The sequence below is a fragment of the Dryobates pubescens genome, chromosome 31 (genome assembly GCF_014839835.1).
Source record: "Dryobates pubescens isolate bDryPub1 chromosome 31, bDryPub1.pri, whole genome shotgun sequence".
Lineage (NCBI taxonomy): Eukaryota > Metazoa > Chordata > Aves > Piciformes > Picidae > Dryobates > Dryobates pubescens.
Window position 1 is genome coordinate 467,731 of NC_071642.1, and position 18,508 is coordinate 486,238.

At 62.8% G+C, this 18,508-nt stretch overlaps 2 protein-coding genes across 3 annotated transcripts; both read right to left on the reverse strand.

Annotated features, from left to right (window-relative positions):
* Positions 1 to 5,668: 5,668 nt before the first annotated feature.
* JUND (JunD proto-oncogene, AP-1 transcription factor subunit) lies at positions 5,669 to 7,090 on the reverse strand. Its single transcript, XM_054175398.1, has one exon. It carries the CDS (start codon positions 6,961 to 6,963, stop codon positions 6,016 to 6,018), a length of 948 nt encoding a protein of 315 aa, XP_054031373.1. The 5' UTR covers positions 6,964 to 7,090; the 3' UTR covers positions 5,669 to 6,015.
* Positions 7,091 to 11,168: 4,078 nt separating this feature from the next.
* Positions 11,169 to 18,280, reverse strand: LSM4 (LSM4 homolog, U6 small nuclear RNA and mRNA degradation associated). 2 transcript variants are annotated; one of them, XM_054175315.1, is made up of 5 exons: positions 18,118 to 18,280; positions 17,925 to 17,966; positions 17,697 to 17,795; positions 14,817 to 15,000; positions 11,174 to 12,641 (listed from the first exon to the last, which is right to left on the reverse strand). In XM_054175315.1, the coding sequence occupies exons 1-5, from the start codon at positions 18,118 to 18,120 to the stop codon at positions 12,553 to 12,555; spliced, it is 417 nt and encodes a 138-aa protein (XP_054031290.1). In that variant the 5' UTR covers positions 18,121 to 18,280; the 3' UTR covers positions 11,174 to 12,552. The 2 variants fall into 2 exon arrangements, with proteins under 2 accessions (XP_054031291.1, XP_054031290.1); XM_054175316.1 differs by lacking the exons at positions 17,697 to 17,795; positions 17,925 to 17,966; positions 18,118 to 18,280 and adding an exon at positions 15,425 to 15,671 and having other exon boundaries at positions 11,169 to 12,641.
* Positions 18,281 to 18,508: the final 228 nt, after the last annotated feature.

Genomic DNA, 18,508 nt, shown 5'->3' on the forward strand with positions numbered 1-18,508 from the left:
AAGGGCAGCGCCGTCCGGCTCCGTCGCATCGCTATCCCTGCTTGGGGAAAGCCCCGAGAGCTGCAGCCGGGAGGGGGGCGTGCGGCGGCGGCGGGATCCCCCCCCGCCCGGGGGCCGAGGCCGGGACACGCCGGTTCCTCCCACCCATGGTTTCTGGACGCCAGGTCCCGGCTCAGTCCCCACCTCGGATTTCAGGGTCCCACACAAGCCCCCCGGTACAGAATCCCCCACCCCGGTGACTCCAAGGGCTGGATGAGGACCGGACCGGCGGGGGACGAGGGCGGCCTCCAGCCTGCATCACACAGCAAGCCACGAGCCTGGTGGCACCACATCAGCGATCATCCGTGGGTACCCCATCGCCTGCCATCCCCAAGGAACTGGAGCACACTGGGCACAGCTCAGCCGCTTGTGCCCACATAGCCTATCCCCCCCCCCCACCCCCGTCCCTCCTGATCTGAGCCCCCCACGGCCCAGCCAGCACCGGGAGCAGCTTCAGCTCAGCCCATCCCAGGGGATGCCAAGTCCCGCACCTGGGTCCATACTGCAACCAGACGCCACCATCACCCACAGCCTCTTACCGATGCCCAGTCCTTGCCCTGTGCCACGGTCCCCGTGTGCCAGGCCGGTCGCCCTGAGCCGCGATCCCTGCCGTGTGCCACAGTGCCGCGGTGCTGGCGGCGCGGCCCGGCCGTGTGCAGCGGAGCAGAAGGAAGGCGCCGTGCGTGCCTGGCCGCTCGCTCCCTCCCATCCCACCGTGCCGGGGGGGCTGTGCAGCCCCCACCACCCTACACACCGCTGCACCCGACCCTACACCCACCCTGCTGGGCCTTGGGGCATCCCAGGGCCTCCAGACAGGTGTAGGAGACCTCGAAAGTGGTTGGGGGTGTCCCCTGGGACTGGAATTTTCCCCAGGCAAGGTGCAGAGCACTCTGTAGATGGGAAACCAGAGCCAAGTCAGCAGCTTCTTTATTCAGCAGCGCGGGGAGTGTGGGCGGGGGCAGCAGTGGGGGTCATCTGGGTGTGTGCTGCATACTGGGGGACCCCTCCATCACCTTGCTCTGGGGAAGAAAGAGAAAATGAGATGAGCACCCAGAGCCCAGCCCCACTTGGCAGCGTCTGCCTGTCGCAGTCCAGGACCCTTCCTGGAGCTGGCTGACAAAGTTAACGTTTGTCTCCTTTTTTCCAGTCCCCCAGGAAGCACTGGCACTGGCACTGGCACTGGCACTGGCACTGGCACTGGCACTGGCACAGGTTCAGAAAATGCAAACAAGTGACTGCAACAGACAACAGCTGAAGGATTGCTGGTGACAAATGCACTGACTGCAAGCGATGGAACCTGAGTGAACCCATCCCAGGGAATGCCTGGCAGAGGTGGGCACAAACCAGTGGCACTGTGCTCACACAGAGATGCAGCAGAAATTCAGCCCTTCAATGAAGCTGCAATTCTTACCCAGAAGGGTCCTTGTCTTCGGTGGAGGAAGAGGAGCACAGCATGCCGGCTGTCCTCACCCCTATCCTTCCCCCACAGCCCCCCTGCTCCCCTGGTGACTTTTTACGCTCTCACTCCAGCTGTCCCTGCCCACTGGGTGGTGCTTAGCTGATTAACACTGAAACCTTTTTCCCATGTCCTCTGTCTGGCTTGTGGCCACACCGAGGGGTGACAACTTCAGTCTGAAAACTGCAATTAAGCAGGCAAAGGCACTGGAGCCTTCAAAAGCTCTCCTGAAGCTGCTGGCACTGCTGGCTCAGCCTCCCTGCGGTGGGCTCAGCCCACACAGAGCCCTCTCACCTTCACAGGACCCCCTCCTTCAGCCAGCCTGCAGCCCAGCTCCATGGATCTTCACACAACAGAAGCACCTCCTGGTTGCAGGCAGCTTTGCTCCTGAAGCGCACCACACCCAGCGGTGCTCCTGCCTGGCAGCTCTCCCGCAGCGCTCTGCCCCCTGCCACCCTCCTGCCGCCCTTACGCACCATGGTCACCTCCTCCAGGTGGCGGAACCGGGGGGTCCTGTGCTGGTACAGCCACACCAGCAGTGTGGTCGCTCCCCCCACCAGCAAGCAGACGAAGATGCAGATGATGGCGACCTCGACAGGGTTGGACTTGGTGGGGTTCAGCACTGCAGGGGAGAAATGGGCACGTTGTTACCCCCCTGGCACCACTGGGCCTTGTGTCTGGCACTGTGGTGGCTCTCAGGGCAAGACAGGCCTCATGACTGGCTCCAGCTCTCCAAACCTCTCACAGACCCAGGACCTTCCCATGCCACCTTCACCCACAGGGAACCAGCCTGGGCCCCTTCCACCCTCCCTGGCTATGGTACCATGACAAGAGCTCAGCTGAGCTTTTTGTTGGTGTGGGTGGGCTAAAACATCACACTACAACACAGGGGATGGAGGAGGGAGTGGAGCAGGGGACAGAGGAGGATGGGGCAACCCTGAGCTCACTTGAGGACCTACAACCCAGAACTTCCATGCCTCATCTTGCAGGGGAGAGGGAGCCCAGGCGAGACCCAGGCCTGCTCTTGAACTCGTGGCTTGGAGCCGGTTTGGGAGTTCCCTGCCTGCGGTGTCCCCCAGCCTGGCTCTCACCAGGGCTGGTGGTCAGTGCCGTTCTGGAGCTGGTGGCCAAGGTGCTGCTGGGACTGGGGCTCGCTGAGCTGGGATCAGGAGAAGGCCTGAGTGAGGATGGGGCTGTGGAGCCGTCTGGCTGCAGTGTGGCCGAGGAGCTGGGCTCAGCCGGGTGGGACGTAGGCGATGCCGTGGTGGTGCCGGGCAGAGATGGCAGCGCTCCCGAGCTCGTTGCTGGCAGCGCCTCTGATGTTGGTACCTCCCTAAAGGGAGCAGTCGTCAGGGTTGGGTCAGATAAGGCTGTCCCAGACACTTCCAAACCTGGTGTGCTCAATGGAATCCATGTGGTGGGTGGCTTGGAGGGGGTAGATGCTGTAGGGGCCTCTGTGCTCGCTTGGCTGGGCACAGATGATGCAGCAGGGCTGGAGGGAGCTGCCCGAGTTACCCCTGAGCTGTGGGTGGCTGGAACTGTGCTGGGTACCCCTGTGATGGAGGCTGAGGCTAAGCTGGATGGAGAAGGTGACGCAGACGTCGCTGAGCTCTGCAGCGTTGTGTGGCTGGTATGGTTGGCTTCTGCTGTTGAAGCATGGAGGAGAGAGGTGGTCAGCAAGGGCACAGCAGAGCCTGCGGCAGGCAGCTCCCAGCCTCTTGGTGCTCACCTTGCAGGTGGCTTCACCGTCCAGAGAGGAGCAGAAACCTGGGATTTAGCCAATATTGGAATCCCAGGGCCAGGAAGAGCTTCCCAAGCCACTGCAGCCCAGGAACAGCACTGCTGGGGGTGGGCAGAGCAGCATGGCAGTGGTGGGCATTTGTCAAGGCACATGCACATGTGCCAGCCTAGACTTCCTGGCACCCACTGCACACCCTCACTGCTGGGCCATGAGGAGGGCTCTGCTGTGCCCACACGGGACGCGGCAGCATTTGCCAGGCAGTGCCAGCAGTGCCATTATGTCTCAAGGTCCTGTTTGCACAAGAGGAGGAGCAGGTCCAGCCCAGCTCCATGGGTGACACCAGCGTGAAATGCCCTACGGCACAGCCAGCACCCAGGGGCACTGGAGTGGCTAGGGGCATCCATGGCCACTGGGGACACTGGGACAAGCCATTCCCACCCAGTTGCTACTCATGCTGGGAGGAGGGCGATGAACCCAGGCCCAAGCACCAGGAGTTGGGTGCCAGCTAGCAGCCAAGCTGAGGCATCTTGGGTTGTAGGGGGCCTGCTAGGGGGCCCAGACTGGAAACAGAGGGACAGGGCACTGGAGCCTTTTGCTTCCAGAGTGCCAAAGCACTGCTGGAGCCCCCAGAGCACCCACGCCACTGCCAGCCCCAGCCAGCCCAGCCGGTTTGGCAGCACCGGGGCTACATCCTGTCCCGGGCTGCTGCCGGTTGTGGGAGGGGCAGGGTGCTGCTGCCAGCCCAGGGAGCCCCGGGGCGCGGGGGGGGGGGGGCAGGTATCAAACAGGCTGGCACCTGGAAACTGCGTGCAGCCTACCCCCGTGCCGCGGGTCCCCGGCTGCCCCGGGCAGGGCTGAGTCCAGCACCGCTGCAGATCCCGGTGCCGGACTAAGTCGGGCAGGGATGGCTCAGAGACCTTTCCTCATCAGCGGGCACACCGAGCCCGTTAGTGCGGAGGAGCATCCGGACACCCCCGCTCCGTACCTTCCCCGGGCGCGGCACACTCGGAACCCTCCCGGTTCTCGGAACTGCAGGGATGGACAGGAATTTGCCAGAGACTCCTCTCCGCCAGTGCCACCGGGAAGCACACAGCCCTCCCGGTACTGCGGGGTGTGTAGCCCCACCAAGGAGTCCGAGCACCCCCGGGGGACCCCCCAGATTGCCCCAACCCCGCCATCCCGGTGCTCGCCGTTCTCCGGTACCTTTAGCAAGCAGGACAGAGATGCTGTAGAACAGCAGTAGGAGGAGAGAGCCCCGCGCCATGCCGCTGCCCCGGGACCCGCTGCCGCCGGCTTTATCCGCCTCGGGGGAGGCGGGGGCGAGCAGCCCGCCGCGCCCGCTGCTGGCCCCGGGCCGCACCGCGGCACCGGCGCCCTCCGGAACCCCGGGAGGACTCACGCCCCGCCCTCAGGTCTCGGTGCCTACCGCCGTGTCTCTGCTGGCGGCAGCGGCAGGGCTGCGCTGGCTCCGCGCCGGGACACGGCGCCGGTCTCGGTGCTGAGCGGGTCGCAGCGCAGCTGCGTCTCGACAGGGCTGCGTCCTCCCGACAAACCGCAGCCGCTCCGGCACCTTGTCGGGGCCCCGAGGAGGCCACGCTGCCCGCCGCCACCTCCCTCCATGGCAGGGCCACGGCGAGCCGGGCTGCTCGCCAGCGGCGCTATCCCCGGTGTTGGCATAGTGTGGCACGGCTCGGCACGTCGCGGCTGGCAGCACTCAAGCCGAGCGCTCTGCCACCGGCGCTCTGCCACCGGCGTCGATATCGCCCCCGAGCGCTGCCGGGAGAGTCCGACCCGTGGGAGCGCTCCGCGGAACGGAGCAGGGCCGGGGAGCCGCTGGCACGGAGCGAGGTGCCGGGAAATGACGGAGGGCAGCCCGAATCCGGGGAGGGGCTGCGGAGCCTCAGCCTGGCGGGGCGCGGGGGGATGGAGCGGAAGGATGTTGGTGAACTTCCCCGTGGGGGTCTGGCAGGACAGCCACAGCCAGGACCAGCAGCCCCACAAGCTGCTGGGTTCCCTCCGAGCCCCCCTTTCCCCAGGGAGACCCAGTAACCTTAGATACCCTCCCCATGGCCCCGGCGTCGTTCAGGAACCCCCAGACTCGCCCCAGTAACGCCAGGCACCCACACATGGGAACTGCAGCAACCCCAGGCCAGGCCCGGGGAAGCTCCAGGATCCCCCCCCGCCGAACTCCTCCCAGAGGACCACCCCCTCCGGGCATCTCTAGGAACTGCCCCTACCCCCTTGCCCAGACTCGGGGGCAGCCCCGCTCGCCACCCCCCGCCCCCATCACGCTCCATCGTTCCCCCGCGCCCGCCCCCTCCCCCCGCCCGCCCCAAGATGGCCTCGGCCGCGCCGTTTCCTTCCCGCGCAGGCCCCCTCCGCCCCCTCCTCCCTGCCCGCTCCCCGGCGCAGCACACAGCAAGAGGCGGATCTCCGTGTCGCGGGGTTTTACTGGGGCCTGACTGGAATGTCTCGGGCGCGGCGGCCCGGCGAGTCCCGGCGCAGGGCGGGGGCGGCCCGGTGCTTCCCCTCAGTCCGCTGGCGGGGCGGGGGGCGGGCAGCGTGGCCCCCCCCCAACACGGCGCTCCCTCCTCCCCCAGCCCCTCGGTCCATGCCCGGGCTCCCCCTCAAGTCCGCCGGCGGGGCGGCAGCCCCTCGGGAGCACGGCTCTGCTCCCCCTCCCCTCACACCCTCAGGGCCCCGGGCTCTCTCAGTCCGTGCCCGGGTCCCTCGGTCCGTGCCCGGGGCGGGAGCGCCCTCCTCGGTGCCGCTCCGCGGGTCAGTACGCCGGCACCTGGTGCTGGTGCTGGGGCAGGAGCTGGCAGCCGCTGTTGACGTGGCTGAGGACCTTCTGCTTGAGCTGCGCGACCTGCTCGCGGAGCAAGCTGGCGGTGGAGGCCAGCTCCGTGTTCTGGCTCTTGAGGCTCTTCACCTTCTCCTCCAGACGGGAGATCCGCTCCAGCTTCCTCTTGCGGCACTTGGAGGCGGCGATGCGGTTCCTCAGCCGCTTTCGTTCCGCCTTGATACGCTCCTGCGTGTCCATGTCGATGGGGGAGAGCGGAGGGCTCTCCCCGAAACTCGGCACCTCCGGCACGATCTGAGGCTCGTCCTTTAACGGCGGGGGAGGCGGCGGTGGGGGGAGCCGGGGAGGCGGCGCGGCGAAGGGGCCAGGGTCGGCGGCGTAGCTCACCGCCGGGTAGCTGCTGAGGTTGGCATAGACCGGCGGCTCCGGGGCCAGGCCGGCGGCGGGCAGCTCGCCCGCGGTGCTGCTGCCTCCTCCGCCTCCTCCTGCTCCGGCTCCACCGGCGCTCCCCGCCGCGCCGCCGCCCAGCTGGTTCTGCTTGTGCAAGTCCTCCAGCGCCTTAACGAAACCCTCGGCGAACTCCTGCTCCTCGGAAGCAGCGGCTTTCGGGTAGAGGAACTGCCCGCTGGTCGGTGTGGTGGTCACCAGCCCGTTGGACTGGATGATCAGCCGCTCCAGCTCGGGGGACGCCAGCTTCAGCAGCCCCAGATCGGCAGAGCCCAGAAGCCCCGCCGCTTCACCGCTCGTCGCACCCGGTCCTTTCAAAGCCGCCGCCACCTGTTCCGGTAACGCCATTCCGAGAGCGTCTTTCTTCATCATGCTGCCGCCGGGGAAGGGCAGGAGGAGCCCGCTGCTACCGGAGGAGGGAGCGAAGCCGCTGCCGAGGCCGCTCAACACATCATCATGGTAGAAGGGTGTTTCCATCCTCCTCCCCCGCCCGGCTGCGGGGGAAACGGGGCCGGGGCGGGGGGAGGAAGGGAGGAACGGGGCGAAGCGCGGCGGTGCCGGGGGGGGGGAGGGGAGGGCGGGGGAGGCGCCGGTGGGACCGGCCGCTGCCCCGCTCCTGCGCGCGCACACACGCGTCTGCCGCCGCCGCGGCCCCCGCGTCGCCTTAAATACGACACGCCGGCGCGTTGACGTCACCGCGCCGAGACGCCATTGGCTGCAGATGACGTCCTCGCTCGCCGTGGTATTTGCATAACGGGGCGGGGACCTCGCCCCGGGAGGCGGGGCCACGCCCACTCCTGGCTCTCTTTCTCGCCTTCCCCGGTGCTGTTGTCGCCGGGGCGACCGGCGAGTAAACGGCACAACAGCGCGAGGGCCCCTGGGCTGACGTCAGCGCGGGGGAGGGGAGATCACATGGCCCCTCGCGGCGCGCGCCCCGCCGGGGGGATGATGGGCACAAAGGCAGGGCGGGCACCGGGGCCGGGCACCGGCAGTGGGACCGGGCACGCGGACAGAGTACCTGGGACCGGTACCGAGCCCTGGGTACTGGGCCGGGCCCCGTCTGTTAAAGAGCACCGTAAGCAAACACATCGGGCAGGGGCCATGACCTACGTGGGCAGAATCTGGCCGGTGGCTGTACCGGCGGCCGGGCTGGAGCGTGCCCGGCTACACTGAGGCCTGCCCAGCCGGTCCCTGCCCCAGCAGAACAGGACTGCCACGATGTGTGTGCCACCGGCACCTCCCGTGTCACAGCCTCTCCCCACTTCCCCCCGGGCATCACAGCCTCGCCGGTACGTGCCGGTGGCACCGGGGACAATGGGGTTTGCCCAGCAACCGCTGGTGAGCACCAGCACAAGGCGGGCAGGTGGCCAGCTGTGTCTCACTGCTGGGATGAAGCCGTCATGGCTGCAGCCTGCGGCGGCTGAGCCTAGTGCCGCAGCATGGGTGGGCAGCCAGCCCCGGCACCCCTGGCCCCGGTTCGACCGGCAGCGGGGAAGGAGTTAAGCGGTGGCGGTGGCGGCACACGGCGCACGTCACACCGGCCGAGCCCGCGGGCGGCTGTGGGGGTGGATCGGCGTCAGCAGTGACGTCACCGACGATAACCCCCCGCGCCGGCAGGATGCAGCCCCCGCGGTGCAGGCCGAGGGGTCCTGGTGCCGCTCGGCAGGGACACGCCGTGCATGGCAGGACCACAGGGACAGCGGTGCTGAGGTGACGCCGACCTGCTCCTAATTACAGCCAGATGGACCCAGGCCTGCGCTAATGAGGGCGATAAATCAGCGGTGTCAGCCATGGGGGTGTGGGGGCCCAGTGGGACACTCCGCTGGCAGTGCCAGGCTGCAGCTGACGGCTGTGCCGGTGCCATGCCAACCCCGAGTCCCTCTGACCTCCTGGTGCAGGCGAGGCCAGCAAGAAGCCCATGTCCCGGTGTGCCCACCCTGCCTGCCCAACCACAGCTGACTGGCATAGTGCGGAGCGCAGCATGGGGTGATGGCACAGGGCACGGCACGGACCACAGGGACAGCACGGCACAGCGTGGCATGGCGTGAGGCACAGCATGGCACCGAGCATGGGGGCAGCCTGGTGGCCTCTGCTGACCCAGGGGGGGTGGAGGGGCGGCGGCCCCGCTGTCCCCGCGGCGCTGGAGCTCGCAGGTGAAGCCGCCGTCCCCGTTTCCGCCACGAACCTGTCATTAGGGGCGCGGCCGCGGCAGGACCGGCAGGTTCAGACTTTGTGTCCTGGCAAAACCCGCCCAGCCGGGAACGGGGACTGGCAGGGGGACAACAGGGGCCGGGAGGGTGGCTCCCCTGCTCCAGCACTCCACAGGGACCCCCCCCCAGCTGGGGACACACCCCAGGCCGCGGCTGCCTGTGCCCCCCAGGCCGTGCTGCTGCCAGCACCCTGCCCGCAGCCGCGGGTCCCCCCGGGGAGCAGGCCCCGGTCGTGGGTGCGTGCCGCGGCCGCGGGGAGGAACGAGCCGGCCCCGGGGCCTCCCTGAAGAGCGGCTGGCAGGTGGCCAACGATGAGAGCCACGATCTGTACTCCGGCCGGGCCCAGCTGCCGGCACAACCCTGCCGGCAAAGCCCTGCCAGCCCCTCACCCCTGCCACCCCCAGTTTGTCCTTTCAGAAGGTTGCAGCACCCCATGGTCCCTCTGTGTGCTCCCACCCTGTCACCACCCGTAGGTATCCCTTGTCCCCACACCAGACACCGCAGGTTGTCTTGCTGCTGGCAACCCAATGCCTGTGGGCAGCCAGCAGCTTCATTTTCTTAATGAGCATTTAATGAGGGTCATGATTCAGCAGCCCCTTCCACCTCCTGGGAGGGCACAAGTGGGGCTGTGCCCATCCATGGAGCTGGTGGCAGTGCCACTGTCACCTCATCTGGGGGCTGAAGCTGCTATTCCCAGAGGCATGGGAGCCTGGCTCAGCCCCCTGGGCACCACTGAGTCACTCTGTGCCACCTGCCAGCCAGGCTATATTTACCTGCAGCAAGCAGTGAGGGTTTTGGACAGACCCCTACTGCTGCCACCTTGGTGAGGCCACCTTCACCAGAGCATCCTCAGACTCCCAAGGTGCTCCTCCTGCTCTCCTTTTCCCCAGCCACAACAGGACCATTGTTTGGGTGCAGCCAGCTCCGTGATGCTGGCACTGCCTGACCCTGCTGCAGCCAGGAGCCAAGGCAAGGTGCCCTGCTGCCACTTGACAGCCACAGCTCCAGCTGAGGGCATAGGCTGGACTCCAAGGTGCCCACAAACTGCCATGGATGCACCATGCACCCTGAGCCACCCCCCCAAAAGGGGACAAGCAGGAGAGCATTTGCCACCCTGGGATGTGCACCACAGGCACCAGGCAAAGCCACCTCTTAGTCACCGCCGAAGGGAGGGAGTGAGGAACCCAGCCGGGAAAACAAGAAGTGGTCACCAGCTCTGCCTCAAACCCCCAGCGGCCCCCGGGGGGCTCTGCTGCCTCCGGGCAGGGGGGGCCTCCCACAATCAAAGCAAAGAATGAAGAAGGGAAAAAAAAATAAAAGCCAACACAAAAAAAGTGGAAAACAAGCAAAAGAGAGCGAGAAGGGCAGGGGAGGAGGGGGCCTGCAGGGTATTTTTAGTTGCTTAGCGCAGCCCTGAAGTATTTCGGCAGCCACTCCCTCCGCGTCGCAGCCTCTGGAACCATTCCTGCGCTGCCTCCCCGGCGAGCCTCAGAGCTTCTGAGTCACCGTGGGGCAAGTGGCAGCACCGAGACACGGCCCCACGGCTGCCACGGGCCCGGCTGCCGTGAAAACACCCAGAGAACGCAGCAGGGAGAGTTTGAGGGTGGCCTCTGCTGGGTGCCCCCAGCCCAAGCCTGTCTTTCCGGCCGGGACGCTTGGGCCGTGCCAGGCTGCCTGCACCCACCCACGCCGGCAGCGAGGCTCAGACCTTCTTTCCTCCTCTCTCTGCTCGTTGCTTTTATCTTGCTCCTCCCTGCTCTGGGGTTGTTTTTATTCTTTTCAGCCTCAGCTCCCCGTGCCCCTCCCCACGCTGCCATGGGGCAGGGCTGGAGCACGTGGCACCAGGTTTTGGGGCAGAAAGGCTCAAAGCTGCAGCTGAGCATCGCACCAAGGCCCAGGCTCAATGCTGCTCTTAACATGGTGCCATCTTCTCCCCCAAGCTGCTGTACCCTGGCTCGGGACAAAAATATCCCTCCAGAGGTGGAAAAAGGAAGGGGGAAGGCAGGCAGGGAAGGCTGCTCAAGCCTGTGGTTGTAATTAAATGAAAGCAGAACTTAATGAGCTCCAGAGCCAGAGCTTTGTCAGGAGATAAGGCGTACTTGGAGGACTCAACCCCAAGCTGAAGCCAAAGGTCCCACTGTTGTGGTGCAGATTTCTCTGGCCAGAAGAGAGCTGAAATCCAGAGAGCTCTGTGGCTGCCTCCTCTGCAGCAGGGCAGCACTCAGAGCTCCTGTGGCTGCAGGGCCTCGGAAGGGAGGGAGCAGGTTGGGAAGGGAAAGTCTGACACAAGGCTTGGCCTGGCCTTTGTTAAAATGCCACAGGGGCGCTTCAGGTTTCCAGGGGGAGGATGCTTGCCCCCTACCCCTGGCCCAGAATTGGCTCCCTGGCAGAAGCCAGCTGCCCAGGATGGGCACCGAATGCTGAGGAGAGCCTGGGGCTGCTGCTAGCAACCAAGGAGCTCCCCCTCTGCCTGGGCATTTGTGACTTAGAGCAGGGCTCGGGCGTGGGCTCAGGGGGAGCCTGTGGCTGTGGGAGCAGACAGGGACAGGGCTCAGGGCTGTCACAGACAGAGGCAGGCGTGGGGCAGAGGTTGGTGATTTATTCCCACTCACCACTGCACACAAGTTCTATAAACATTAAAAAAATAAGTCCTTGACTTGCCTGAATCCAGGGGTGATGGCAGAGCAGCAGAGAAACCGAGACAACCCCCAAGCCCCTGCTCACAAGCAGCCACACTATCAGCTGTTCCCCTAAAATTAAACTATCTCATCCACTCAGGGCTGAGGCACAGCCAGAGCCTCTCTCCCGCCCTGTGCCCCCATGCAGACATTCAGTTTGGTCAGCCAGGGTCTTTCGTGGGTGCATTTTGCTCATGGGACCCTGCACCCTGGGGGATGGAAGACTGGAGCAGCCCAGCCTGGGAATTCACAGGAGCTGCTCTGTGTCCCCAAGGGAAGATCATCGGTGACCAGAAATGGAAGCAACACAACCAGTGAGGTCACTCACTAAGTACCAGAAGAAATGAGAAGGAGAAAGACTGTTGGGGTTCAGGACTTGGTGTCACAGGCATGAGAGAGAGTTTTCAAAGCAGGGAGAGAAATCAATCAACAGCTTGGTTGCTTTGCAGGTAAAACAAAACAAAGCAGGAAAAGCCTCCTGCAAGAGAGCACAGAAAAGGTTTTCCTTTCAAGGAAACTTCTAATCTGAAGTCAAATTAGTAATCACTAACTGGGAACCCCTCATTTGTCACAGACCCCTCCTGGACACAAGCCTTGAAGGCCAATGCAGAGTTCATCCCAAGCTCTCCCCTTAGCCACAGGAGAGGGTCAGAAGCAACTGGCCAGAAAGAGAAGCAACAGCTTAAAAGTTCTGTTGTTTTTAAAGAGCTCCTAAACCTTTAAGACCAGAAAGAGACAAAGTCCTGGAGGTCAGGGGTTTGCAAATCCAAGCTGACACCTGTTAAAATGCAATGAGTTTGCCTGTTCCAAGCATTAAAAACCAAAACAACACAAACAATCCAGAGTGTTGGCCTCCTTCTCGGGCCACTCTGCAGAACAACCCAAATCAAACCTGGTGGCCCTGAAAAATTAAACCAGTGCCTCCCCCAGCTGGGGAGGCAGAGCTCAGGTCCTTCCCCACCAATGATTTTTTACAGTATTTCCAATGATTTGCTGCCTAGGAGCAGTGAATGAAGCTCACTGCACCAGATCCAATTGCAAAGGGGCTTCCAAACTACCTGACTGGGGCACTCATGGAGGAGCAGGGAGGGAAGACTTTTCAACACATGGCAACCCTGAGGTGACCCAAACCCAGCGGCCTGGCGGCGCAGTGCCCCGGGCAGGCTGCTGCCAGCCTCTCACTGCTTTGCTGATTGTCTGCCAGGCTTCTTCTCCTGCTGGCCTCTTCCACTGCCTGGAATCCCTCGGCCACGGCCACCAAACACACCTGAGGAGAGAAAGAGAGAGCTTGGCTGTGACAGCATCGCTGGGAGCCAGCAACAGAACCCCAGCATGGTGGGGTTGGAAGAGACTTCTGGAGATCATCCAGTCCAAGGCACCCCCAGCAGCTTGCCCACTACAGATCTGTACCCAAGAGCTGTGTCTGTCTTTGTCATGGCAGCTGCTGAGCTCACCCTGCCCTGCCCAGCTTCACCCCAAACAGATTCCTGCCTGGAATTCTCTCTGCCTTGGCATGACTTCCCTGGGCACTGGAACAGGTTGTCCAGAGAAGTTATGGAGGCTCCAAGCCTGGAAATGTTCAAGGCCAGGCTGGATGAGGCCCTGAGCAAGCTGGGCTGGTGGGAGGTGTCCCTGCCCATGGCAGGGGTGGGAACTGGATGATCTTTACGGTCCCTTCCAACCCAGCCCAGGCTGTGGTTCTGTGGACGCTCTGGACCTCCCCTGCCATCTGCCTCACACAAAAGGCGGAGCCCAGAGGAGCCTGGGGTTGGGTGTGGGGCAGAAGAGCTTCTCTGGAAGCTGTGGTTGCTTCATGGAGATGTGCCTGAAGCTGAGGCACAACACAAGCTGCTTCTGACCCTGCAGTGCTCAGGATGCTGATGGGGCTCTGGCTGCTCCCAGCAAGGCTGAGCTAACGCTGCAGCACTTCAGGGCTTGGCAAGGCGAGGAGCAGGAGGAAGGATGAGCAGTGTGAGGAACAGGAATCCTTTCAAGTGTGTGCACAACTACAGCTTCCCTCCTGCCTGCTGGCCTCTCAGCAGCACTGTCCTGCCTTTTTTTTCCCTCTTCCTTTCCTCTCTCTCCCCTCCTCCCTTCGTGTCTCAGTAATGAGAGCCAAACCTTTTAGCTAATTAGCAAATGCTGAAGCTCCCCTTTTAAAATCTTCCATCAGCCAGCTGAAGCTGCACATCAAACCAGCAGGGAATCCACCTCAGAGGAAGCTCAGCTCTGCTCTCCACAAGGTGGAGATTTCCACAGCAGAGAAAAAACATAAAATAAACCCCACGTTCAGCTCCAAATGTTTATCCAAATAACCATATCCCAAAGAGCTGCTCTGCCAAGTGCTTTGGACACTGGGAAGGGAAGGAGGGAAAATAAAGGCTCCTTCAGACTTGTAAAGGTCGCTTTTGCATGCTCAGGGCTCCCAGGAGGTAGCAGGGGCAGCAGAAATCACAGGGATTTTCCTCCCAGCACAGCAGGATGCCCCTGGGAAGATCCTCCCAGGATTCCTCAAGCAACACACAGGGAGCTCCTCAGGGGTGCTCTGTGGGTAGGCTTCCCCCATCAGTGTCTCAGACCTCAAGGCTCCTTTTAAATTTCCCAGGCTAAACATAACTTTGTGCACTCAGGATTTGGAACCTGTGCCGAGGACACCCCTGGGGCTGAGCGAGGAGGCCACAAAGTGAATCGCAAAGATAGGTCAGGAGTGGGGAGCCCAGAGGGGGACAAACAGCTCCCAGGCCTCCAGCAGGACAGTTTGGGGTGAAAAGAGCAAACACAGCCCCAAGCTGCAGTGCTCAGAGATCACCTAAGCAGGCAGAGTGGGACAGGCAGGGAAGGGCTGTTCTGGTGACCTATTTCTTCATGAGGAGCAACCTCTCCTCTGTCACAACATCAGTTACTTGTCCTGAGCAGGAGGAACACAAACCCTTAGACATGTTTAAAACAACAAAAAGGGAAAAGAAAGAACAAGTCAAGAGGGCTCCAAAGCCCCACAGGGACAGGATGAAGAGTCCCTCTCATTGCCCTGTCAGAGCCCAGGCTCATCTTCAGGCGGCAGAGGCATTTGCTTCCCTCCCAGACTACACTGAGAGACACCAATTTCATGGGGCCAGCCTCCTGAAACCAGCCAGGAAGGGGTAGGAACAGTCAAGTTCAGACTCTCCTAAGCTCCTGCCCAACCCCAGGAACGAGGAGGCACATCCCTGGCACGAATCCTTCCTGTTCCTTGGCAGAGGCTGCCTCTCCATCAGGGCAAGAGGCGCGCTTGGCTGGGGCTGGCGCAGGAGCGGCTCCAGCTTCCCCCAGACGCAGCCCAGGCTCTAGAGCTGGGCACAGGAGCTGCTGCTCGCTCCAGAGGGGACACTGCTGGGCAGGGACACTGCAAGGCAGGGATCCTGCTCACCTCTCTCCCAGCTGAAAATCTAACCAGGATCATTACCTCGCCCAGCGCCTCCAACACCACGGCCCTTCTGTTGCTTCTGCTGCTGCATCCCACCGCGGCCTCTGCCCTTGGACACCACCTCCTCCTTCACCATGTCAATAATTTCGTCAGGGATCCGCAGGTACTTGATGGTGCTGCCACGGATGTAGCACTCTGGCATCCTCCAGAACTTGTCTCCATCCTAGGAGGGAGCAATGTGTCAGGCTGTGAACACACCCTGGTGCTTTGGGGGGTACCTGAGTATTTCCATCGCTTTTTCTGAGAGCAGAACAGCCCTGCCAGCCTTTTCTGAGGGCACGAAGCTGCAGCCACATGCAAAAAGAAGAGGGGTTTCCTGCAGAACACACAACCTGGGGGGGGGGGGGAAAGGCAGCCACCATGAGCAACTCGGCTCCATTTGTTCCACAAACTGCAGAAAATGAAGGAAGGAGAGGCTGAGAAAACCAACAAACACCTTCCACTCTCACCCAAGAAGGGAATTGAAAGCAGGACTGGAGAGGGAAGGGTGGTGAGCGAAGAGAACTGCTACAAACAACCAACTCTGGCAGGAAAAGCAGGGCGGGGGGGGCGGGAGGGGGAGCAGGGCTTCTCCAGCTGGGAGTCACCTCAGGCCTTTGCTCCTCTGGGGTGTGGAGGGAGCAGCGAGGCAGGGCAGGAGCCAGCTGGCCGCAGGGTGTGTGCCACCAGAGCACAGCAACCGGGAAAAACATGGAGCTTGCAGATGGTAAAGATATAAACCAGAGTCTTCAGGTGCCCAGCTGGGCAGCAGCCATCTCTGTGCGTTGGTTTGTAGCTGTTTAATAGTTTCAAGGCTTTTCTAGGCTCTGTCAGGGCTTTGTCTGTGCAGCGAGGGCGGCTGTGGGAATAGGAACCAAGCGTGGAAGCCAAACAACGACTGTGCCGCCCATGATGTCACTGGGAGGAGGGACAGGGACGCACCTCACCCCGCTCCGCCGCAGCTCCAGCAGGGCTTGGCTGCAGATGGGATCGCTGGAGCCCAGCGAGTCTCCAGAGGCAGCATGTGGAGAAGGCATCTGCCACGGCACAGAGGAGGGGGAGAAGCCAGCACGCCCCGCTCCGCCTGCTGCCTCCCCTGCCGGGGCAGCGCAGCCAGCTCCACGCCACCCCCCCAGGAGTTATCTGGGGCCGCTCTGCCTGTACGGGCAAGTTCTCGGCGCGCAAGACAAGGCAGCAACAGCCCTGATCCAGGAGACACCCAGCAGACCCCACCCTGCCCGGGCCCCGTGCCTGCGCCTTGGCTCGGGGTGCAGCAGGACGGGGCCAGGCTCCGCCGCTTCCTCGTTCCGGCCGCCCCGCGGTAAACACCCGGCCGGGCCTGCCGCTGCCCCGCGCCACCTAGCGGCCAGCCCCCGCCAGCGCGGCCCCGACCGCCGCTCCAGCCCCGCTCCCACCTGGGCTCCGCAGGCGCCGCGGGGTTTGCGGATCACAGCTGCTCTGAGCCCGGCTGCCCTGGCGAGCCACAGGACCCCTCTGCACCACTCAAGAGTAGGAAACCCGAGCTGCTGCCCTCCCACAGCAGAGCACAAGTCGTAGGAAGCAACTTCTCAAGGAGAGGGACAGCACCACTGGTGTCAGGGACATGGAGAAGGCTGTGCTGTCTGTTACCTCCTTTTAGTTCCCCTCCTGCTAAATCCAACAGCTTTTCCTTCCCATTCGTCCTGCCACACCCCAAGGTGCACCCACAATTTTCTATTTCCACTGTCCTGCCTCAAAGGTCTCTCTCAAACCTTGCTCAGGAGCTTTACTGATGTGCAAACTTCTCTTCATGCCCCAGCAACATCGCTCAGATCCTTCCTGCTGTAGAGACAACAGGCACTGGGGGTTTGCAGAGAGATTTCTTGGAAGAATGAGGATTTCTGCCAGTCTCTCCCACAGAGCTCTCCCACAAGGCAGGGAAAGAGAACCAACAGCCACCTGGCTGCCGCTTCCCACAGCAGGCAGCTGGTAGGGACAAGACCAAACACTTCTGACTGAGGTCAAAGCCTAAAACATAGATCACAATCTCCTGGAGCAACTTTGGCCAAGGGCAGTACCAAACAGTGCAGAGCCTCGGTGCAGGTAAACAACAGGCTCCTGTTTTGATGTGGAGTTGGAGGAGCAGAGAGCAAGTTCATAAAAGTTAGGGCAGGTCTGAAGCAAGCCTCACTTCTTGAGCAGCACCTGGAATATGAAGGCTCTGTTCTTGGGAAGCCCAGCTCAGTGTCATTCCACAAGGCAGGGGTATCACACCCCTCTTGCAGCCCCAGCCCCACACTGAGAAGCCTCTGTGAGAGAAATGCTTTGCAGGGTGTTTGTGTGCAGTGCAGGAAGCCACCCTGCTCCCATGTGAGTACGAGTTCCTTTGTTAGGGTTGTTATAACCATTAAATCTGCATCTCGGGCAGAAGTCACCTGTCCACAGGATTAGAGAATCATCAAATGGTTTGGATGGGAAGGGATTCTTAAGGTCATCCAGTTCAACCCCCCTGCAGTCAGCAGGGACATTCCCAACCAGAGGGGGTTGCTCAGAGCCCCAACAACCTGACCTGGAATGGTACCAGGGATGGAGCACCTCCCACCTCTCTGGGCGAGCTGGGCCAGGCTCTCACCACCCTCAGCATAACAAATTTCTCCCTTTTCTCCAGCCTGAACCCCTCTTTTTTTAGCTTAAACCTATCCTCCCTTGTCCTGTCACAACAGGCCCTGCTCAAAACTCTGTCCCCAGCTTTCTGATCAGCCTCTTTAAGCAAAAAAAAGGGGAAAAAAAAAAAAGGAAAGACGGCATCCGAGACAGCTACAGAGCTGGGCACTTTCGAGGCCGGGCCCCGGGGACACGGAGGTTGGGTGACCTCCTTCCGGGGCGGGTCTCCAGCCTTACCCGGGATGTGCAGATGACCTCCCGCAGGTTGATGTTCATCCAATTGTCACAGCTCACCAGGTGCCCGTTATATGTCTCCCCGTTCTTCAGCTCCACCAACTATAAGAGACAGAAGTCACGGAGCGCCGGCTCAGCCCCGGTGTACAAGGACCTGCCTGAGTGTCACCGGCGAGCCCGAGGCCAGGGCGGGCTGTAGGACCGGAGATGGATCACGCTGCCGATACTCACCATAGGGTGGTTTTGCGCCGTCTTCAATAAGGACAAGGGCAGCTGCAAGAGGAAGAGAGGAAAGAAGCCTCAGGCACCGCCGGGGACCGAGACACCGAGCGCAACAGCGGAGAGAGACGAGCCAAGCTCTCCCCGCGGCTTGAGCACCCCCCGAGCTCCCGGCCCGCCCCGGGCTGGCCCCGCTGCCGCTCACCATGATGCCTGAGCTGGGGAGCCGCCGCCGCGCCGGGCGCTGCCGCTCAAACCGCCCCCGGCCCTGAGCGGAACCAATCAGAGCGCGGCGCGACCCCGGCGGAGCCAATCAGAGCGTAGCTACTGGGAGTTCTGCCGTAAAGCGAGCGCCGCGGCCCCGGCCGCGCTTTTTACGACAGCGCCGCAAATTGAAGAGCAGGGCGGGAAGCGGGAGCGCGCCCACGGTACCCCGCGCTGCGCGCTCCGGCCCCTCCCGGTGCCGCGGGTCCAAGCCCCGGTTCGCGCCCTTCCCCGGGTGGGTGTGGGGACAAGGAGAGCTCCGTTTTATAACGGTTTCACCAGAGTCAACGGGGCCCGCACGGAGGCGCTGGCGGGAGCCCGTTACACGTCCT